This window comes from Artibeus jamaicensis, unplaced genomic scaffold (assembly GCF_021234435.1).
Source record: "Artibeus jamaicensis isolate MK-2021 breed Jamaican fruit bat unplaced genomic scaffold, CSHL_Jam_final contig_603, whole genome shotgun sequence".
NCBI lineage: Eukaryota > Metazoa > Chordata > Mammalia > Chiroptera > Phyllostomidae > Artibeus > Artibeus jamaicensis.
This window is the reverse complement of record NW_026521904.1, coordinates 1135001-1155413: the sequence shown is the minus strand read 5'-3', so window position 1 is coordinate 1155413 and position 20413 is coordinate 1135001. Positions and strand designations below refer to the sequence as shown.

The 20413-nt window shown below is 40.7% G+C and overlaps 1 protein-coding gene across 6 annotated transcripts in view; it reads left to right on the top strand.

Annotated features, from left to right (window-relative positions):
• GTDC1 (glycosyltransferase like domain containing 1) overlaps positions 1–20413 on the top strand; it is a 379255-nt gene that overhangs the window by 294247 nt on the left and 64595 nt on the right. For all 6 annotated transcript variants that reach the window (XM_037155165.2, XM_053670687.1, XM_053670689.1 and 3 more), the window contains one exon: positions 19836–20168. In XM_037155165.2, the coding sequence (XP_037011060.2) occupies positions 19836–20168 (333 nt within the window). The remainder of the gene's footprint in view (positions 1–19835; positions 20169–20413) is intronic.

The following is a 20413-nucleotide window of genomic DNA, read 5'->3' as shown; positions in this document are numbered from 1 at the left end:
AACAAACTAAATGGGATTTTCACCTCTAGCCCGAGTAAGAAGCATGTAGCTGCCTTTCTCTGCAACACTGGTCAAGCTATTCTTTGTCAAAATGCCTTTATTCTCATTCTTTGTTTTTTAAATAGTTGGTGTATTTTCTCAACCTAATACATAGTTATTATAGAAAATTATGGCAATACAGATCATAAACAAATGATGGGAAGAAGGCTTATGAATTGATTTTCACTGCCCATAAATAGCCACTTGGAGATTTAACGATGGTCATCAGGATACAAACCTGATGTTTATTTGAGCACAGACTCTTTGCTGGACACTGTGCTAAATGCTTCACATACCTTAGATTATGTAACTCTCCTCACAACCCATTGGTGTAGGCAGTGGTATCAATCCCCCTTTACAGGTGAGGAAACAGATGTCAAATGAATCACCTGAAGTTACACAGCTTCTGGGTCATACGGTAGCAAAGCTCTTTGAACTTGGAATGTTCCGACACCTAGCCCCGTCAATTTCTAGGAGTTAACTGATTAATTCTTTTTTGAAAAGATTTTATTTAATTTTAGAGAGAGGGGAAGGAAAAGAGAAAGAGAGAGAAAGAAACATCGATGTGAGAGAGAAACATCAATTAGTTGCCTCTTGTACGTGCCTGGACCGGGGACTGAACGCACAACTCAGGCCTGTGCCCTGACCCAGAATCGAACCAGCAACATTTCACTTTGTGGAACGATGCCAAACCAACTGTGCCACACCAGTCAGGGGTAATTCTTCATCTGTTGTATATGTTTCAGATATTTCTTTCACTTCTGTATGTTGCCTTTCCATTGATTTATGAGGCTTTAGATATATTAAAAACTTTTATTTTTACACAGACAAATTTTTTACTTTTATGGTTTCTACCTCTAGTGCCATATTTTAAAAGTCCTTTTCAATTCCCAGATTATACATGAGAGGGAGAAAAAAATGCTTACAGTACCAGAAGAAAATAATCAAAAGCCAGAAAGCCAAGGTATCTGCCGAAGTTGTCAACAACAGAAAGAAAAAGGAGATTCAAAAGTGTTTTTGAAGGCAGCGTCAGAAAGGAAAACAAAGTTGTTCCCGCATTATATCCATCATGTCCAACCTGTTCGGTAACCCAGTGAGACGCCTTTTCTCATGCTGCCCAACCAATCCCCTCCTTCGAGCCTCTGTGCAGGGTCTGGACCAGGAGGGACTGGAGGCAGAGAGGAAGGCTTGTCGGTAGCTGGTGCTGTTTGAGGATCTCTCTTGGGAGTCAAACGCCTTTTCTTAAGAAATAGCCAAATACCAGCTCTTTGGTGTGGTACATAGGTGTGTTCTTTTGAGACTTGAGGCTCCCATGGAGACTTACACACAGATGTGCTTCCTGTCATGAATGAAACCTTCCCTAGGTGACCTCTGATCACTCTCTCCCTCAGCTCCCGCCCCAGGAGTATCTCTTGCCTGTCAGTCAGCCTTCTCGAGCATATTCCACAGAGAGAAAAAACACAGGTGTCCTATCCCTTCCAAACGGTAAAGATGGAGTCTGCTTCCATTGCTGCCTTACTTCTTGCCCTGCCACGTGGACAATTTCTGTCATCCTTCCACCTGGGAGTCTGGAAGTCAGGGCTGTCATCGGGATCTGTGCCTGCTTTTTTAGGGGTGCTTGCAGTAGCTTCTCCCAAGAACACTTCTGAGCTCTGTTCTAGGAAGTGGAGGAGGCAGGCTTTTCAGTTTCGGCAGCTTGGCAGTCATCCAGTTTGGGGAAAGAGATGCCAGTCTCCCCTTTTGGCAGACATCCCAACTCGCTATGAGAGGTTCTCATGAAGCCCTCTACTCCTGTGAATTTTTCCCTTGTAGGCACGCTGCTACAGAGTGATGAATAAGAGTCATGAGGCATGCATTTTTTCACCTTTAGCAAGTCCTGCAGAGGTGCATCGAGCACCTCTGTTTGGCATTTGTAGGTATTGATTCCTGGTGTTAGGACCTCTGCTGAAATGCCAGGATAACAGAAAAAGTACCATTTCACATTGTACAACACAGGCATTTTGTGTTGTGGACAGATCATGGGATAGTTTCTATTTTTTTTTCTTTCAAAATGGATCATCAGTTAGCACTGATGATGTTTTTAAAGATACTTTTCTAATTCATTTATTACCTTTTAAATAGTGACCCAAGCTATCAATAAATGGATATTCATTACTCCCAGAGGTATAATAACTCCATTACAGTAAAATGAAAAAATAATAATATCAAAGAAAGGTTCAGGATTGCAAAGCTATTTCCATGTTTCAGTGTGTAGTCCTTCAAAGCACTATTTTGTTGATCTTGGTAACAACGAATTCAATATAAGTGATAATACTGCATAGCAGGTCTTCATTCTCTTTCCTGTTGATGTGACAGTCACTCTTTAATAAAACCTTATTTTGTGTACTATTTGCAATGTAGATCAGAATTGAAGAGCTGAGTTCACTTAAGGAATAGCTGAGCTGTTTATACTTTTACATTCTTCCATCAAGAAATAATTACCCTTCAACCAACCTTACCTCTTTTTACTTCATATACGCAGACCACTTAGATAAAGCCCATTCGAACTCCCAAAGTGCACATCAGTGTACAGAAGCAGTCAGGACCCAGGACAGTACAGAGCAGCATATGCCTAACCCTCTCCACTTCCTCACACCAAGGCATTTATTCAGCAAGTGCATGATGGGCATCTACCATGGGCCATTAACCTGGGAGTCAAGAGTGTTGATTTTGCTCAATTACTTACTATGGGGAAGTAAAGAGTAAGATTGGTTTTAACTTGAGTCCTATAAAATTGAAATGTTATTTCTGACTTAACCAAGATAACATTATAGTAAGACTCGGATGTCTCATTGGCTCGTTGTCTGTAATTCTCTGTTGGAATACATCTACACGTGCACTGGTTTTACGTGGCCTTTGGCAGTTTGCTCAGGGCCATCTGACTGTTCATGATCTGTACACCAGTTCTACGATAATCTGGTTTTTCACGCTTATAAATCTTGTACCCTGCCATACATAACTGTGTGTTTAAATAGGTATAAATAAGGCATGTATGGATAATTCAGGTGGCTTCTGTGATACTTTAAAATAGCAATGCCAACAAGACGTGCAATTTCTTTTTTTTTTTTATTTGGTTACTTTTCAAGTACATTTTTTTTTCTCTTCCCCCCCCCGCCCGGTCTCCCCCCTCCCTCCCGTTCCCCCCCTCCCAGTCCTCATCTCTGTGTCATTCATACTTGTTTCAATATAGCTCAATTATGGAATAATTACATTTTTAAGATTACAAGAAATTTTCTGTTTGTTTTATATGAAAATGCCACTGAGTAGTTACTTTTCCTAGGACATTTAGTATATGGTTAAAGGTCTGCAGTTTCCCCTTATATCTCAGTATTTAAAGAGATAGTTATACATCTCTGTGATTATGATCCTTAATAATATTAGTACAAACTGAATGGATCTGAGGGGGGACCCCATAAAAAACAGAAATTATCTTCTAGAGGGCGGGCCCCTTGTAGTACAGGCTTTGCCTGCTAGGTGTTCTAGGAACCCATCTGTATCAGTGTACCAGCTGGTGTTGTTGTGAGAGGCTGTGTTAGGGTTCAATGAATTTTTTAAGACCCTTTCAACACATTTGCCCATTTCACGATGGGTGATTTATGAGTACATTTGCCCACACTGTGCTGAGTGTTTAGCAGTTTTTGACCAAAACTGCTGTGACCCCCATGCCCCACCCTCCCTATTCATGCAGTCTCTCCCTGAGCAACTATTTTGTTTCCCTGGATGAAAAAGTCCTCAGAGGGAAACATGTTACTGATGTGGAAGAGGGAATACAAAAAACAACAGAAGCACTAAAATGAATCAAAATCGATGAGTTCAAAAACTGTTTTGAGCAGTAAGAAAAAACATCTCAGTAGGTGTATTGTGTCACATATAAAATACTTTGAAAGTGACTGAAGTTTAAACAGGTAAGAATAAATACATAATTTTTTATTTTTTTTATTTATTTTCTCATTTTTTTATTTAGTTATTTTTTAAGTACAGTTTTTTGTCTATTTCTCCCATCCAAGCCCCCCCGTCCCGCGCTCCCCACCTCCCCCCACCCCCCAGCCCTCATCCCTGCGTCCCTCACATTTGTTCCCCCAAATCCCTCCCCCCTTCCCCCTTAAATTTCCTTCCCTCTCCCGTCTGGTCACTGTCCCCTTGTTCTCTATTTCAGTGTCTTTGTTTTTATTCTGCTTGCTTGTTTATTTTGTTGTTTAGCTTCCTCTTAAAGGTGAGATCATATGGTATTTGTCTTTCAACACCTGGCCTATTTTACTCAGCATCATGCTTTCCAGTTTCATCCATGTTGTTGCAAAGGGTAGTAGCTCCTTCTTTCTCTCTGCTGCATAGAATTCCATTGTGTATATGTACCACAATTTTTTGATCCATTCATTTACTGATGGGCACCTAGGTTGTTTCCAACTCTTGGCTATTGTAAATTGTGCTGCTATGAACATTGTGGTGCATAGGTTCTTTGAAATTGATGTTTTAGGATTCTTCGGGTATAATCCTAGCAGTGGAATTGCTGGGTCAAAAGGCAGGTCAATTTTTATTTTTCTGAGAAAATTCCATACTGTTTTCCATAATGGCTGTACCAGTCTGCAATCCCACCAACAGTGAACTAAGGACCCCTTTTCTCCACACCCTCTCCAACATTTGTTGTTTGTTGCTTTATTTATGATAGCCATCCTGACTGGTGTAAAGTGGTATCTCATTGTGGTTTTAATTTGCATCTCTCTGATAGCTAACGATATTGAGCATCTCTTTATGTGTCTCTGGATATTCTGTATGTCCTCCTTGGAGAAGTATCTGTTCAAGTCCTTTTCCCATTTTTTAATTGGGTTAGATGTCTTCTTAGAGTGGAGCCATGTAAGTTCTTTGTATAAATTTTTTAAATAAATAAATTCCATTTGGGGGGATAAATTTATTTATTTGGAGACTCATATGAGTCTCCACTGAAAGTATTTGCCATATTCATGAACCCACTATTCAAAGAAAGGATATTTTGGGGTGGAAATTTAACAAAATAAAAATAAAAAATTCCTCTGCAAGTAATGTTTAACATCAAAATACTGTGCAGTATGTCCTGAAAGATGACCTTGACTTGTTGTGATCTTTAAACAACCAGCATACATCTCTTTTAAAAGCTTACAAGAGGTAAATCCAGCCACATATTAAAATCTCTGATTGTTTTCTAATTCTTTTTACTATAACGGCATCAATTTGAGTTTGAGAGAGCACTCTATAAATGCCTGCTGGTGGCCCAATAGTGAGTAAATATCTAGGATTTAGAAAGCTGATGGCATTTTTTTAATGAAGAATAAAACTTGGGTACAAACCTTTTTCTCTTGCCTTTTTTGTGTGACCCTGGAGCTCTCCCCAGGCATACTGATCAACTCCTCGATGTGAACTAACCATCATTCCTGCCTCTCCTCAGAATCTTCTCTTCTGATGTTTTCTGTCTGGTATCTCTTCCAGTTTAGCACGTCAGAAAACAATGGAGCATTGCCTTACAATCTGAAAATGTACTGTCGGATTAGATGTTTAGCGACTTTAGATACTCAAACTTCTGTATAGAGAAGATAAAGAAGGTTTTTTAAACAATGAAAAGCATAAAAATAAATTGAAAACATGAGAATAGGAAATGACACTATAAAGTTACAAGTAGAATTTTTATATATTCATTAAAATGAACTCAGTGGATATGTTAAGTATTAGACATTTGTGAAGAGAGAATTGGTGACCTAGAAATTAGATCTTGAGAAATAAGAAATAAGAAAAAGAAAACACATGTCTAATAGGAATTCCAGAAGGAAATATTAGAGAACAATATTAGAGGCAATATTTAGAGATATTTGGGCAAAAAATTTCAGGGATGATGAAAATCATGAATTCTCAAAGTAATACATATATTTAGTTTTAAAAAGTCAGAGAGTACAAGTCTGTAATACAAAGGAAAATCCCCTTTTCCAGTCCTACTAACCTCTAAGTTCCTTCTTCCCCATCAGAGGCTACCACTAACAAAACTCTTGATTGTTTCTTATTTTGCTATTTCTCGATTTCTTAAATAGGAAATATCACCACTCTGTTGACTCCCTGCCAGTGGGAGTGGTGGTTTAGCTGCGTCTCTCACACAGGAGCCTGCACAGGCTCACGTACGACCCAGTCCCTCCAGCACAGCCGCATCTCTCCTCTCAGTACATCCCAGATTCTGTGTTTCTAGCATTGTTGCTATGTAAAAACTGCTCCCTGCTGGGCAGCATTGTATTCTGTGATTAGGTTTCCTTTCCTGAACAACTCTTCACTTTTTCTTGAAGCTAACTATTGCATTGGTTTTATTTGCTTGGTTTCTGTATTACTGTGGTACATTCATTCCCAGGTTCTGTCACTAATTCATCTTTTTGATTCGGCCAGCCACATCAGGAAACATACGATTTCCATTTTGTTTCTTGTACACCTCCACCCTGGAGGTCTCGATTCTCTTGCTTCTGTTTGTTTTGGTTGCTTTCTGTGCCCTTGAGTCAACTCTTCCCTGAATTCCATGTCCTTCTCTTTTCTGTATTGCTTTCTCACTTTAGTGGGGGTGCATCCACCAGTATCTCTTCAAAATATGTACATGGGAGCTAAACTTTCTTAAGACCTTGCATGTCTGAAAACATTTGACTTGACATTTGATCAATATCTGACTGAGTTTTGAGCTCTTTAAAAATCATTTTTCTCATAACTTTGAGGTAGTAGTGGTCCATTGTTTTCTGCTGTGGAACTCCTATTGAGAACTCTGGTTCCAGTCCTTTTCTGATCCGTGGCACCTGGCTCCCTGTGTTTGCTCTCCCAGAAGTTATTAGATTTCCTTTTTTACCACTGGTGTTCTGAACTTCTATAATGATTCTACTTGGATGGATTCTTGTGTCATTCTTGTGTTGGACACTTATTTCCTTCAGTACAAAGTATTGTCTTATATTTCTTTGACTTTTCCCCTCCATGATTTTCTCAAGATTCACTTTCTTCAATTCCTATTAGTCAATATGAACCTTCGATTGACCTAATTTTGCTCTCTTCTCTCATTTTTCTGATTTCTATTTTCATAAGATTTCATATTCTGCTTTCTATAAAATTTTCTTATCTTCCAAGTCTTCTATTGATATTTTTTAAGCTGTGGCATTTTTATTTGCAAACACTCTTTTTTATTCTTGAATGTCCTTTCTTATTGCGTCCTATTTTTCCCACCACATATGCAGAATCTTATTTTACCAGTATGGCTATTATAAGATTTTTATTTTTTGTTTTCTACTCTTCATGTTGTCTCAGTGCTTCCAAGTTCCTTTTTTATGCTTGTTTGCTGTGTCATCTTTATTGTGTGTTAAAAGTTTTCCTCAAATGTCTGACTGACATTCTAGCTCTTCATTGACTTTCCGAGAGTGAGAAAGTCAGGACTTTCCAGACAGGGCCCGTTGACCAGTGGCCTCTCTCACAGGTGGAGCAAACGGGGATTCCTCCTTCTGTTCTGGCCTTCCCACTGTCCAAGTCACTAGGCCAGTCCAGCTGGTTTCCAGAGAGGCTCCTGTAATCTTCTGGAAGGGGAATCTCCAGCCATCTGGGAGGCAAATGGGGAAGGGTGCTGAGTGGTCTCACCCATCAGTGGACATACTTTCACCCAGTTTCCCTCACCCTTGGCTTTAGCCTTGCCTGGTCTCTGTAGTTCAGCCCCCCTAGTGAAGAAGCCACCTTTCTGGTGTTGAGGTGGGAGGTGGATGGAGAGAGGAGATAACTGCCTGATTGCATAGACTTGTGGAGATTATCAGAAGGTTTGAGTTCACTTTGTATAGAACTGCTACCAGTTCTGTTTTTAGTTCTGTTCTGCAAATGCACCTCCAGAGGCACCTGGTGTGTTCGATTCCTGAGCCTTTTGGAGTTTCTCTGCAGCAAAGGAGCTGCTGCTTCTTGGCGGACACCACATGCACAAGCGAAATCACCTGCACTCATAGACACAGTCTGCCTTCTTCTCTCTGCTCAAACAACACTCAGACATCTGCTTTCTATCTTCTAAAATTGAGTTGACATTTCTTTTCTATTGTCATCTTTCTCAATTTTTCTTTGTTTTTGAGAGCCTCTGCCTTTTTAAGATCCCCATACCATTGTTTTCAAAAGCAGGGGGTGCTTAAAGTTGGCATGTTGTCTGCCATGTTTTCCCCAATCCATTCTTCGCCCTGCAGTCAGTGTTTATTCAGACCCAATCTGACTGTAAACTTCAAAATGGCTCCAAACGTCTTCACTTAGGTCATTTAGGGCCATAAAGCCTCTGCTGCTTTTTTCTTGGGCCTTATTTTTAACTCCCACCCTTTCCTTCACTCCTATGCCCACCTTGTTAATATTTTGCTTTTGCCCCTGCCCCATGTTTTCTCCGTAGGCCCTTTGCACATGCCATGCTCTAAAGCACCGCCCCCATCCCTCCCATACCTGGCTGGCTTCTAATCATCACTGAGGTCTCAGCTGAGAGATCGCCTTCTCTAGAGAGCCTTCCTTAGCACTCATGCCTCTCCAGGTCTGGGTTCTCATAGTCATGATGCCTGTTCTTCCCTGATCCAGCATCCACTCTGCTGTTTCATCCGAGCATCCATTTGCCTGGCACATAGTGGGCACTACAGTTTTTCTTGATTGGTGAACGAGTGTTTTTTTCCCTCTGAACCTTTTTTACTAAGGAGTTTGGTCAAGTATTTCAGACTCTTCTTTGCCTTCAAGCCTTGGTTATATTATATTAATAACCCAGCAATTTATTCATCAGTTACATGTTTACTCCCCTTTTCAAAACTTAGAAATTGTAGAAAGTATAAAAACTCGAGGTAGAAGTGTTAGTATACACACATGGTACACGTAGGCTTTATTTCAAACATAAAGTTAAGAAAATTATATCTTGTAATATTAGTTTGGAAGAGGGTTAATTTCTGTGGCTCAAAAATTAGATAGCCATAGAATCAGAACTTGAGTGAATTAGTACTTAGCGCTATAGCATTTAATGTGGGAATACATAAAGTGAGGGTTGTGCTGGAAGTTGCATTTGCTGGAAATTTTGATTTATTCGGGTTGTGGATGGGCAAATGAAAAGGGGAAAAAAGAGGACTGGATTTTTGATGCCCATCTGTTCATGCTTCAGAGACCTGAAAACTGATGTTTTAAATTTCCTGGTTTTACTTTCTTGGTTTATGCAGCTTTAAGAAGGGAAAAGATGGGACCACTCAGTTAGAAAAAAATGAAGGAGTAAAAGGAAGCATGAAGAATAAGGGAAAGGTAGAAAAAAAGTACTGGAGGAAACCAGTAATAGAATGGGCAGAATATATATTTTTGATTCATAACATTGGACATTTTTGTAATTAATGTGCCTCTAGGCATGAGTACAAACTTTTGATTAGTAAACAAATGAAAATACGGTAACATATTAAAATGCCTGCCTTAAATCTGAAAGTTCAGGGCAGCCCAGTGTGAGTACAGGGGACCAGAGGGACTAGAGCAGGGTTTTCAGAAAATTCTTTGTATGTACCACTTCTGAAATGTAAGTGAAAAATTAGTGGAGAGCTACCGTATATCTTGAAGGAGTTAAGAAAAATATATCTTGAAGAAGGCGTGGGTCTCCAGTTTATAAAATAGGCTTAACTGTGAAAAGGTCAGTGCAGTCTCAGCCGAGAGTTTTTAGAATGTCGAGTTTTTCCCTAGTAACAATGACAACATAATCATGATGATCTCCACCACTATTGATGATCTGCCATCAATATTCAAAAATAACACTATTTACAAGCTCTTACCATTTGCTGAGCAGCGTGGAAAACGTAATTCTGCAAAGCTTCATTAGCATTATCTCCATTTTGCAGGTGAGGTAACTAGGACCTTTTCCCTTGGTCAGCTAATGTGGTAGGCCCTGCATTTGAAAGCAGGCACCATGCTGAGAGCCCTGCTCCACCCAGAATGCCATTTTGCCCCTTAGTAATAATTGTCAGATAATCAGTACGTTTTATTAGATGTTTTAATCCTATTCTTCTAAGAGAAATCTAGGAATAGCCTCATTCTTGTTGAATAGATAAGAAAACCCAGGTTTAGAGAGATTAATGACTTTATTCACAACCAGGCAAAATTTTTCAGAAAATTCCTTTTATGCAATTCAGTTCTCTATTTTTAACTTTCATATTTAATTTAAAGAAGTAACCTTTTGTTTCACAGGAAGATTCACAAACATTGTCTCCTTATTCCCTGCATTCTCTTACCATGTTTGATGGTCAGTTCTCTCTTTTGTCATATTCCCCTGTCACTCTCTGTCAACACAGAAACTTCACACATGGTGGTGGTGATTCTTTCTGCTTTTTCCACAACAGCATCCAATTGTCTTAAGTCTTCTCGGGCTGCCATGGTATTAATCATACCGGAGACTGGGTGGTGCGAACAACAGAAATGTACTTTCTCACAGTTCTGGAGGCTGGGGCTGAGATCAGGGTGCCAGTGCGGTTGGGTCTCAGTAGAGTTCGCCTCCTGGCTTGCAGATGGCTGCCTTCTGGCTGTGTCCTCCCCTGTGGTGGTGGGGAAGGAGGCAGGGAAGGAGAGAGAAAGGAAGATCTCTTCCTCTTCTTCTAAGGCCACAGGCCTGTCAGATTGGAGTCCAGTCCTTCTGACTGCATTTAACCCTAGCTGCCTCCTAAAGAACCTGCCTATCTCCAGACATGGTGGTGAGGGCTCATGTAAGTAAAAGGATGGCAAGCTCTGAAGGACACCGTCCAGTAGGAAACACGGTCATAGGGGAGTTCTTCCATTTGTTTGGAGAGACGAAAGTGATCCTTTCTTCAGTACCGGCAAATTTTCCATTCTGCTTTCAACCTCCAGATACTGGCTTCCAAAAAAAATCACAGAACAGAGCACATAATTAGAGATTATCTTTTAGAGTTTCCTTCAGTGCTTTTTGGTTCTGTAAAAGACCTGGGATTCCCAGCATACTGAGAACAATTCCTTGCCAGCCAGCGAGGTACGTATCTTTATAAAGCAGCTCGGTAAGTTGTATACAAGTAAAAACAACTACTACCGTTTGCTTGAAAGAGATTACTTCAGTATCACATTTGGGAACTTTTTCCTTTTTTATATACCATCATTAAATTAAGTGAGGTGAATGGATGCAGGTTTGGACACTTCACCTCTGAGCTATTAATGAAACAAATGAAGAGCAAGTTATTAAGTTTGAATTTAAAATTATATTATTTTAGTAATGGCATCGGTAAACACAGTTTAGTTTAAAGGTAATATGAATAATTTACAATTTGGGGGGCTAAGAGACCAAAATAAGTCAGTATGATATGTTACCATAGACTCACTAAAAGCTTTGCAAATACAGACGTAACCTCTTACAGCTTAGACAAAGCTTAAATATTTGTTGAATGACTATTTGCTGACTGATTTAACCCAGTGACTCATTCATTGACGAACTTGAAAATGCCAAGTTACCCAAGATGGTCTTAGGAATAACTCCATAAGTATGGGTAGTACATGAAGAAGCAGGGGAATGGCAGTTTACTTAGATTTACTCAGCTTCCCTGCACGCCATTACCAACACATGTTCTCTCTTTTAATCTTTCGATAAATATGCAAAGCACGATATATCGTCCCATTTTATAGATTAGGCAACTGAAGTTCAGAGGAACTAAGGGACTGGAGGAACTTCACAGATACAGGAAGTGCCCCTGCAACCCTGTGTACCAACCAGCACAGCCTGGCTTCTCCCTCCACAGCATTCCCATCCCTTGGGTAGATTTACTCCCGTTGCTTCACAGAGATTTCTCTCCACCTATTCTCCCAAAGTAATCCCTCCCACAGGCTTACTGTGGTACCTTAAAGGTATGTTTGAGCATGGAAGGTGATTAATACATGGTGGGAATTTGAGATTAGTTTCCAACAAGACCAGCGAGGGAGTGATGACTCGGGACTGGGTGAAAGTGGGGCTCACTCCCAGTGTAGGGTGCAAAGAGGTACTTGGCCAGGGGTGGGGGTGCAGGGGGTGGGGAATCAGAAAGTGAGGCGGGGATCAGTGGGTAGAGAGCACTGAAAGTGGAGGTAGGAAAATTAGGATGATTTCTTTGCAGTTTAGCCTACAACATTGCTAGCTGTGTTGAATTACTGTAGTAAACCTTGTATAAACCAGAAAGGTTTGTTGCTCTTATAGATCTCTTTTTTGGGAGGAGTAGAGAGCTTGAGAAGTAAGCATAATACATCTGTTCACAAGAATGGCTCTGGATTTGATAAACATTTGTTCTATCAACATACAAGGTAGCTTTTCTTATCCTCCTACATTTATAAGGATCTTAACTTTTATGTAGGGGAGAGTATGTTAAAGGTTTATAAAAGGATTTTATAAAATTGCACAAGACAAAATGCTCATACTGATTTGCGATTAAATTAGCAATGTATACAATCTAACACTTTGAAATCAGGAGAGAATGGGAAAGTAACATGTAAGTATTTAAGTTAAATAGTGCTAATCACATAAACTATGTTGTTAGAAGAGGCCATGCAACCATATGGTATAAATTAGGTAAATGGAAAGTGTTTGATTTTCAGAAATGATTCTTAGCAATGGTGACCAGAAATAAATAAAGAGGAATAGGCTCATTGAAACAGCCATCTTTTCCTATGACAGCCATAAATAGCCCCAACTATTTAAAGGACAGATACAAGGGAAGGAAATGATGGACTTCACACTGGCGAGGGGAGAAACCGAGCTTCTCTTAAGGGCAGCCTTAAGAAGATGCTGTCTTCTTCAAGCATGTCATCTCTGGGAGCAGACGTGGCTAATGAGGCCAGCCTGATGGTCACAAAGTTGCTTTTACTTTGGGCATGCATTTCTCAGGCTACCAAATAAGTTTGCTTGTTCATTTTAACCACAGCAAGTTTCTGGGGATCCTGTTTTCCCATCTTGTCACAAAACAGATTCTTTGTGGTCCAAGCAAGACCACCCTGCCCAGTATCCTCTCAAAGACTGCTGTCAATATTTCATGTTGGCTTTTCACGTTTGCACCATGGGAAGTGAAATTTGGTTCAGGCCCCAAACGCTGAAGGTCTAAAGGATGCGGCCCAACCAGCCGCAGTGGTGTTTGTGGCATAACTGTTCTCCCAAGGCAGTTGGGCCTTGTGCTTGTGGATGGTGATGGACTTGTCTGTGATTCGAGTTTGTTCAGATGATGTCCTGCCAGGGATTCCTTATCAGAACAGCCTTGGTAGATACATGCCAATGATTTTATGAGTGTTAGCCCTTAGCCATCCCCAGGAAAGAAGAGCAGCCACCCTACGACCAACCACCAAGAGTAAGTCTTTCTGTTTAATGCTGTGCTCTCCAAACATCTAGTTTCAATTATGGTGGCTCTTTTTGCTTGTGATTCCTTTCGTTAGTGAAGATAGTACGGCAAGAAGTGTGGGGCGGGTTGTTTTTGTCCACATGACAACACTAGATCAAGACTTTGACTCTTAAACTTTATAGGTTTGTGTGGATTTATATAAATCTGCTTACCATATAAGTGATATATTGGACACATGTGGACTAGCATGACTTTTTAATTATCTTGGATATTTGCTTATGTGGCTAAATTCTAAAAATGTTAATTTTGTAATTAATTTCCAACACATTGTTTGGAAACAATGAATAGTTTTTGTTATAAATCACCCAAGAACTTAGATCACTGAACTGTGTGGATGTCTTCCCAGTTGGTTTTGGAAAAGTTACTTATCTTTGATTCCGATTCCCTTTCTCTTCAATTCTCAATATGTTTTCTATCCAGGAATTCACAGAAATTGCTGTGATAAAAGAGAGTGGTATTTTTTTCCTGCTGTCATCCATATTAGCCTTGAACCATATTGTCTTCTGTCATTTGTTTTTACAGGTTCTGATTTTTTCCAAACTCCCTTTGGTCTGCTGACGGGTGGCCTTGGTGTATGGCCTTCGGTTTGGGCTTTCATTATTTTCTCATGTGCGTGCACTTTGCCACTCCTTCTGCCATCGCTGGAATGTAAGATGCGCCTCCGCTCACATGGCTCCCGTACTCTTCAGACTCCACCTAGGGCTGCATGTCTGTCTCCCGGGGTCTTGGACGGTGTCTCATAATGTTTCCCAGAGTACCCGTAGCTGAATATTCATTCTTAAGGCACCTCCTTGGGTTAGCTGGGTGGGCGTGGGGGTTCCTTGTCCCAGTGGGTGTCAGGTTTGGGGAACAATAAACACAATGTTCCTATCACATTTATAGGTACTCAATAAATAGCTATTAAGTGAACAAAGTAATGACTGAGTGAACATAGGTATAGTATACACTAGCATGTGCTATGGGAAGTTTGATGAAGAAATGTTTCACTTTGTTTACCCAAGCATTTTCCAAATTTTTTTCTCATAAAACCTTCTCGAGTGTAACACCTCCACGTGTCCCATGGAACTAGCATCGCACAAAACACACCTTGTCAAACCCCGACCTAAAGGATACAACACAGTAGCCATACTACTCTCCCTCCCCCAACTCTGAGCTATAGGCTGAACTTGGTCAACCCCCTCTCCTCTGCAGACCAATTTCCTTATTCTAGTTGCTAATGCTACCCTCTTTCTTCATTGGATCTAATTTGGAATAATCTTTGATCAGCTATACTTTTTTTGCATAATTTTTTTCATGTTGTCTTTCAAATCTGATTTGAGAAACAAGACTATTTATAGCCTCTGTCTTGAGGGCTTTGTCTGTAGGTATTATTTAAGAGACACTGTTAGTTGAACTCACTATAGTAAGTACTTTTTACTGAAATCTCTCAAAAAGATGTTCGTAAGCAGTATATACCACCATGACATACATTTCAGCCATGACATTCTCATCAATAACAGATGAATCAATATTAATGTCTTAAATTTAATTGACTTACTTTGTATTAAAGTCTTCCTCTTGACTACCTCTGTTAGTCAACTAAATAGACTCTAGCCCTTCAATGCCAGCAGAAATAACTAAGGTACCTACAGCATTCGCTGTATTTGCCATCAGTCTCAACAGCCTTTAATGCTTCTTTCAAATCTAGTCTCTTCCTGACTGATCTGAATAAGGCCATTGGTCCTTCCCATAGGTTCAGCTATAGGTTTGTTCGTTTAGATGTTGGGGTTGGAGAAGCGATCACATTTAAGTCTAGAACATACTTAGTCCAGCTGTGTCTTTCAAGATCGTTCAGCACATATTAGGGTTTTGCGACAGTGGCACCAGAGCCACTTTAAGGGACAGAGGTGAGAGGAAAGGCGCACGTTTGAAAGCAGAGTATGCAGTAGACCCTACTTCGGTTTCACAGGTTGACTAGTGGTTGGGGAAAAGTTGGGGTGGGGTCCCATGGCCAATAACAGATTGGAAGCGATTACAGTAATCAGAATATTTCTGAAAGGAGACACAGGTTCTGATAGAGCTTCTGAGAGACTCGGAAACAGCTCAACATTTTCTATGAGTAATGGGGGATTTCTTTAAGAAAAAAATGAGAGATTGTTAAATAGTAAACTGGGCCTACACTGTGAAAGGCGGCTCACCGGTTTTCCTTCAACTCTTTTTTTCTCTCACTCCTTACCTCAGGACCTCTCCTCTCCTCATTAGCACCTCCACCAGAGCTGGGGCAGAGGAGGGGATGGGAGGTGTTCAGACATGTGCCTATTTGCATAGTCACTTCATGGCATTAACACCAGGACAGCAAAGTCCATCCAGTTCTGTAGAAAAGCCAGTTTTCCCCCATCAGTAACTTATTATTTTCTCTTTTAGCATCGTACGGTTTATTGCCAAGCTTCTCTTAACTGTACATTACAAATAGTGTCTGATTAAGAATGTTCTGGATGGGTTAATTAGTGTGGTGACTATTATTAAGCAAACTGCTTGTTAGTATTATGCCTATTTGATCTCGGTATTGATGTGAAGTAATCGACCATAGAGCTACATTTAGAAAAGCTGGAATAAAGTTTTTTGATTTCTATTATGGCAATAAATTGTTTATATTAAACATGTCTATGAAAATAAGAGCTTCATGGCACACAGAATCAGTGGACTTTGTGTGGAATAGTAGATGAGGATCATTTTGTTTTGTTTTGTCCTCTCTTTAAAGAAATATTAATAATACATTTGTTCAGTTGCTTCAAGACCAATTCTGCTGAAACAAAGTAGTAAAAAATTGTTTCAGCTTATTACTTCAGAGCTTATGAAAACTGAGGTGATTTTAACTTCTGTTACCTAAAGGACATATTTCTTTTTGGATTTAGCTAATTGCTTAAATACTTCTCTGGGTAACAATTAATTCTATATAAATAAGGCTATTAAAAACATGAGAAGATATTGTAAACAAGGCGAGTGTAACATGTACCACCTTCTTTCAAAGACTGGACTATTATCTGTATTATTATTGGTATTTTGTCCAGCCCTATTATTTCCTAGCTATAGCATTTCCACAGGGAGTTTATTCCATGAGTTAATAAATTATACAATCAGGGAGTTTTTCTTGAAATTCAGCTTAAATTTTCCCATTCTTAATTTCATCTCATTACTCCTAGTTACACCCCCTTGTAGCAGGCTAAATAATTAGGCTCTTTCCTTAGAGACTCCTATTATGTACCCCTCTCGTTGTCACTTAGCCAAGCTATTCATATTTAGGTCCTTTAATCTGTCCTCATAAATCAATTCTTCCATTGCCTTCATCGTTATTATTGCTCTTCTAAGAACTCTCTAATTTTCAAACGTGCACAGTTATCAGGTGACCCCGATGAAGCCGGCATTTGCGCAGCGACCGTCCCCTCAGACCTGGTACCGTCCTTCCCTGCACAGCACTCTCCCTGACAAAGTGGCATCGGTCTACTGGTGGTCACTTCAGCACAGGCTCTTGTCCAGCCCCGTGTTCTCCGTGTGTCCTACCGGCATTCACGTTTATTTTCTGTATTCTCTTTTTTTAAGTAAACATTTTATTTTTATCTTTTATTGTAATTTTTCCTTTACCGTTTAGTCCCCTTTGACCCCCTGCCCACACAGTCACCACACCGTTGTCCATGTCCATGATTCCTTTTTCAATTTCGTAACATTCGCAAGCTGCGTTTTGGGTTACCGTTCACACAGCAACGCCACCACCTCCCGTGTCAGCCCGTGCTGACAGGACCTTCTCTCCCTCCTGGAGAACAGGTAGGAAACACGTTGAGTAAAAGCAGGCCTAGCACCTTGCCCACAGCGGAATTCCCCATCGGTTGCCAGCTCCCACTGTTTTCCATCCCTAATGTGCAAGTTTGCTCACAGGCTGGACAATGGAAATGGATTTTGTGAGTAAGATAGGCCATGATACCATTTTCTAAAATGAAGATAGGTTGTTTTAATGCCCACCATTTTTTAAAATTGTGAATCCTTCATGCACTAAATTTGTAATTTGGTTCAAATCCTTTCTAAGCTTCCCTGGCATTTGTTATCTGACTTAAACCAACAGGTTATCTCACCTGTTTTATTGTTGTTTTGCAGATATGTACAGATGTTCCTTCTCTCTCCATTTATTCTATTTATTTAGGAGGAGTTGAACATACTATTACATTCATTTTTTTTTTACTTTTTGTGTTGATCAATGGAAACTTTGTAACTGATTTTTAGTTCCTTAGATTCTCTTCCGTATTTTGAATTTGTATCACCATGAAAGTTGGGTAGATCCCTTCAGTGTTTTGGACCTGTGAGTTCTGAAACCATAACCTGTATTTGCCCAAGTTTTTTTCCATAGTAAATCAAAAACTAATGATTTTATCAGGGCATACCAGGGGGGTTAGCACCATTTTTTGAGTTTCCTCTATTTCTGTATGTTTACCTATTTATTTCTTGGTTAGGGGGCTCCTTACCCATTCAGGTGATTTTTCTCAAAAGGCTTTATGAAACAAGCACAGACGCCCCTAGCCCCCACGAATAAGCGTTTTGATGCTGGAATGGACACAGCGTGTTACAGCCAGACTTCTAGCTCACCGGGGAACCCCCACCATTCCTTGGTGTTGCTCAGCAGCCCCTGCTTTCAGAACTAGGGAACAGATGCCTTGTGCCCCTCTCCAAAGTGCCGGTTCTGACCTCTCAGCCCACCTCTTTAACTCCACCTCCACCCACCTCTCTGAAATAGATGACCTTCTAATGCTTTGGTGACACATCTTAGATTCCACACACTTCCACCTGAAACTTTTCCACTTCCTTTTTCTCTCCTTCCTTCAGTGTTGTGAAAAGGCTAGCTTAATTCTCTTTTATAAGGCCCAACTTGCCCCCACCCCAACAAAAGCCTGCAGTTATTCCACACACGGTATGTCATTTTTCTGCTTTCACCTTGTGAGACTTTTGTTTCATTAACATCCTGCTTCCTTCCCTAGCAGGTATCCCCAAGTGAACCCCTAGGTGGATACCCCTGTGTACACAGACCCCATTAAAAAGAATTCACCTTGCCATTTGTGCTCTTCTCCCCTCTCCTGCTCTTTCTCTGCCTCCCCCCAGCCACTGTGCACACACCCTAACCTCCAGCCTGGCCTCTGCCTGCTCCCTCCATAGGAACTGCCCTCGGAGTAGCCAGTGATCTAGGTAACAAGGCCGAAAACAGCTTGTTGTTTCTGGTACTCTAGCACCTCTGCAGTGGTTTACACCCCCTTTTACACATTTTAAGATCTGCTGATAATTTTTTTACATATTTTGGGGGGCTCTTCATTCACTTCAATTGTATGATACTCCCATCTCAGATTTGCTTTCTGCTCTCCCAGATATTCCTTACTGCTCTCCTTCCACGGTTCTTCTCCCTCACCTACCTCTGACATGCATGCACTCTCCGTTTCTTTACTTATTCAACCATTCAAGGAAGGGGCCCAGCCTCTGGGTGGGTCGGGGACTCGGCAGGCCCAGTCTGCCTCTCTAGACCTCAGGACCTGTGCCAGCCTCTTGGGGCTGCATGTCATTATCCCCTGAAGAGTTCATGTTCTATCATACCCCTTTCTTTTGATCGTGCTGTCCCCTCCGTCCAGAAATCCCGCCTCTCTGCCTTCCTAAATTCTTCAGTTAAAACTCTCTTTAAGGCTTTACTGATTCCTCTGTCAGAATTTCTCTAGCTCTGTTTTAAAAGTCAGAGTGTTTGTCCTTCATTTACTGTGTTCCCCCACCAGTGAGCTGGTCGTTCGCACCCATCTCCCACTCTGTCTTTCTAAGCACTGCTGGTTGGCTGCCCAGTATTTGGTGAAATCCTTGACTTCGTTTTATGCAGGTGCTTCTACAATCCGTAACAGAAAATATACTTCGCAAAATATTAGCAAGGTCTTTTAATGAAAAGTATGTACGGTGCCCAGGAGTACGGAAAAGTCATGTGAGCAGAAATGCCCAATTTAATCAAGAAAGTTTCAAGCATGTTTATAAGATAATGAAATAAGCTTGAAAATAGGCCCTGGGGCATGTGGTGAGCAGCACACGGGAGCTCCAGAAAGACGCAGGAAGGGAGAGTGAGAAACCATGGCTCTCCTCTCGTTCTTTGTACGTGCAGTACAGGGTGGATAGCCACTAGCCACGGGAAGTCTTGGGAAACTATGTAACAACAACCAGGTCCAATGTCAAACTTTTGAACTTTCTCTCTATAGCTGCTACTTTTTGCTCTCTTCCTAGAGTTTTTGTTACGTGCTCATTTTTTCTCAGTTTCATCCACCATCATCATGTCCTTACAGAAAGGTAAAGGGTATATTTTAAATAGTGTCTTCACTGAAAGAGTACTGCACTTCCTTTTTGTAACAGATTCATGCCAAAGCATAAAATGGCCCATTCACAAAAGATGCTCAGCCTTCGAGGAGACGGCACTGCTGCTTTGTCCACGGCCCTTCCTCTCCCGCCGGAGCAGGGAAGTTCTGAGAATATATTGGATAATGTGGAGTCACAGTCTGGGCCTTGTGATGCTGCACAACCAGAAAACCTGGGTAGCTCATTAACGCAGGAGTCATACTTGAAAATGCACGACTCATTAGATAATTCAAGCTCTCGTCCTGGAGAACAGAAGAAAAATTCATATGACATTTCGAGGGAAGCTGATGATCAACAAAGACCATTGCACATCGTCTGGCCTCACAGGTGGTAAGTTTAAGACACACCCATTTAGGAAGAGTTACCAAACTGGTAATAGGAGATACATTATTCTGGGGATTGCCTTAGTAATTTGTTGATGCTGTAGCTTAAGCAAAAGGTCATTTTAGGGTCATGGTGATGTTACTCAATGTCTTTGTAGAAATAGTTGTGTACTTTGATGATATTTGCATTTTTGAATTACAGATCATTATTGCAGTCACTTGTTCAACTAACAGTAGCTAGGCGCTTCTAGG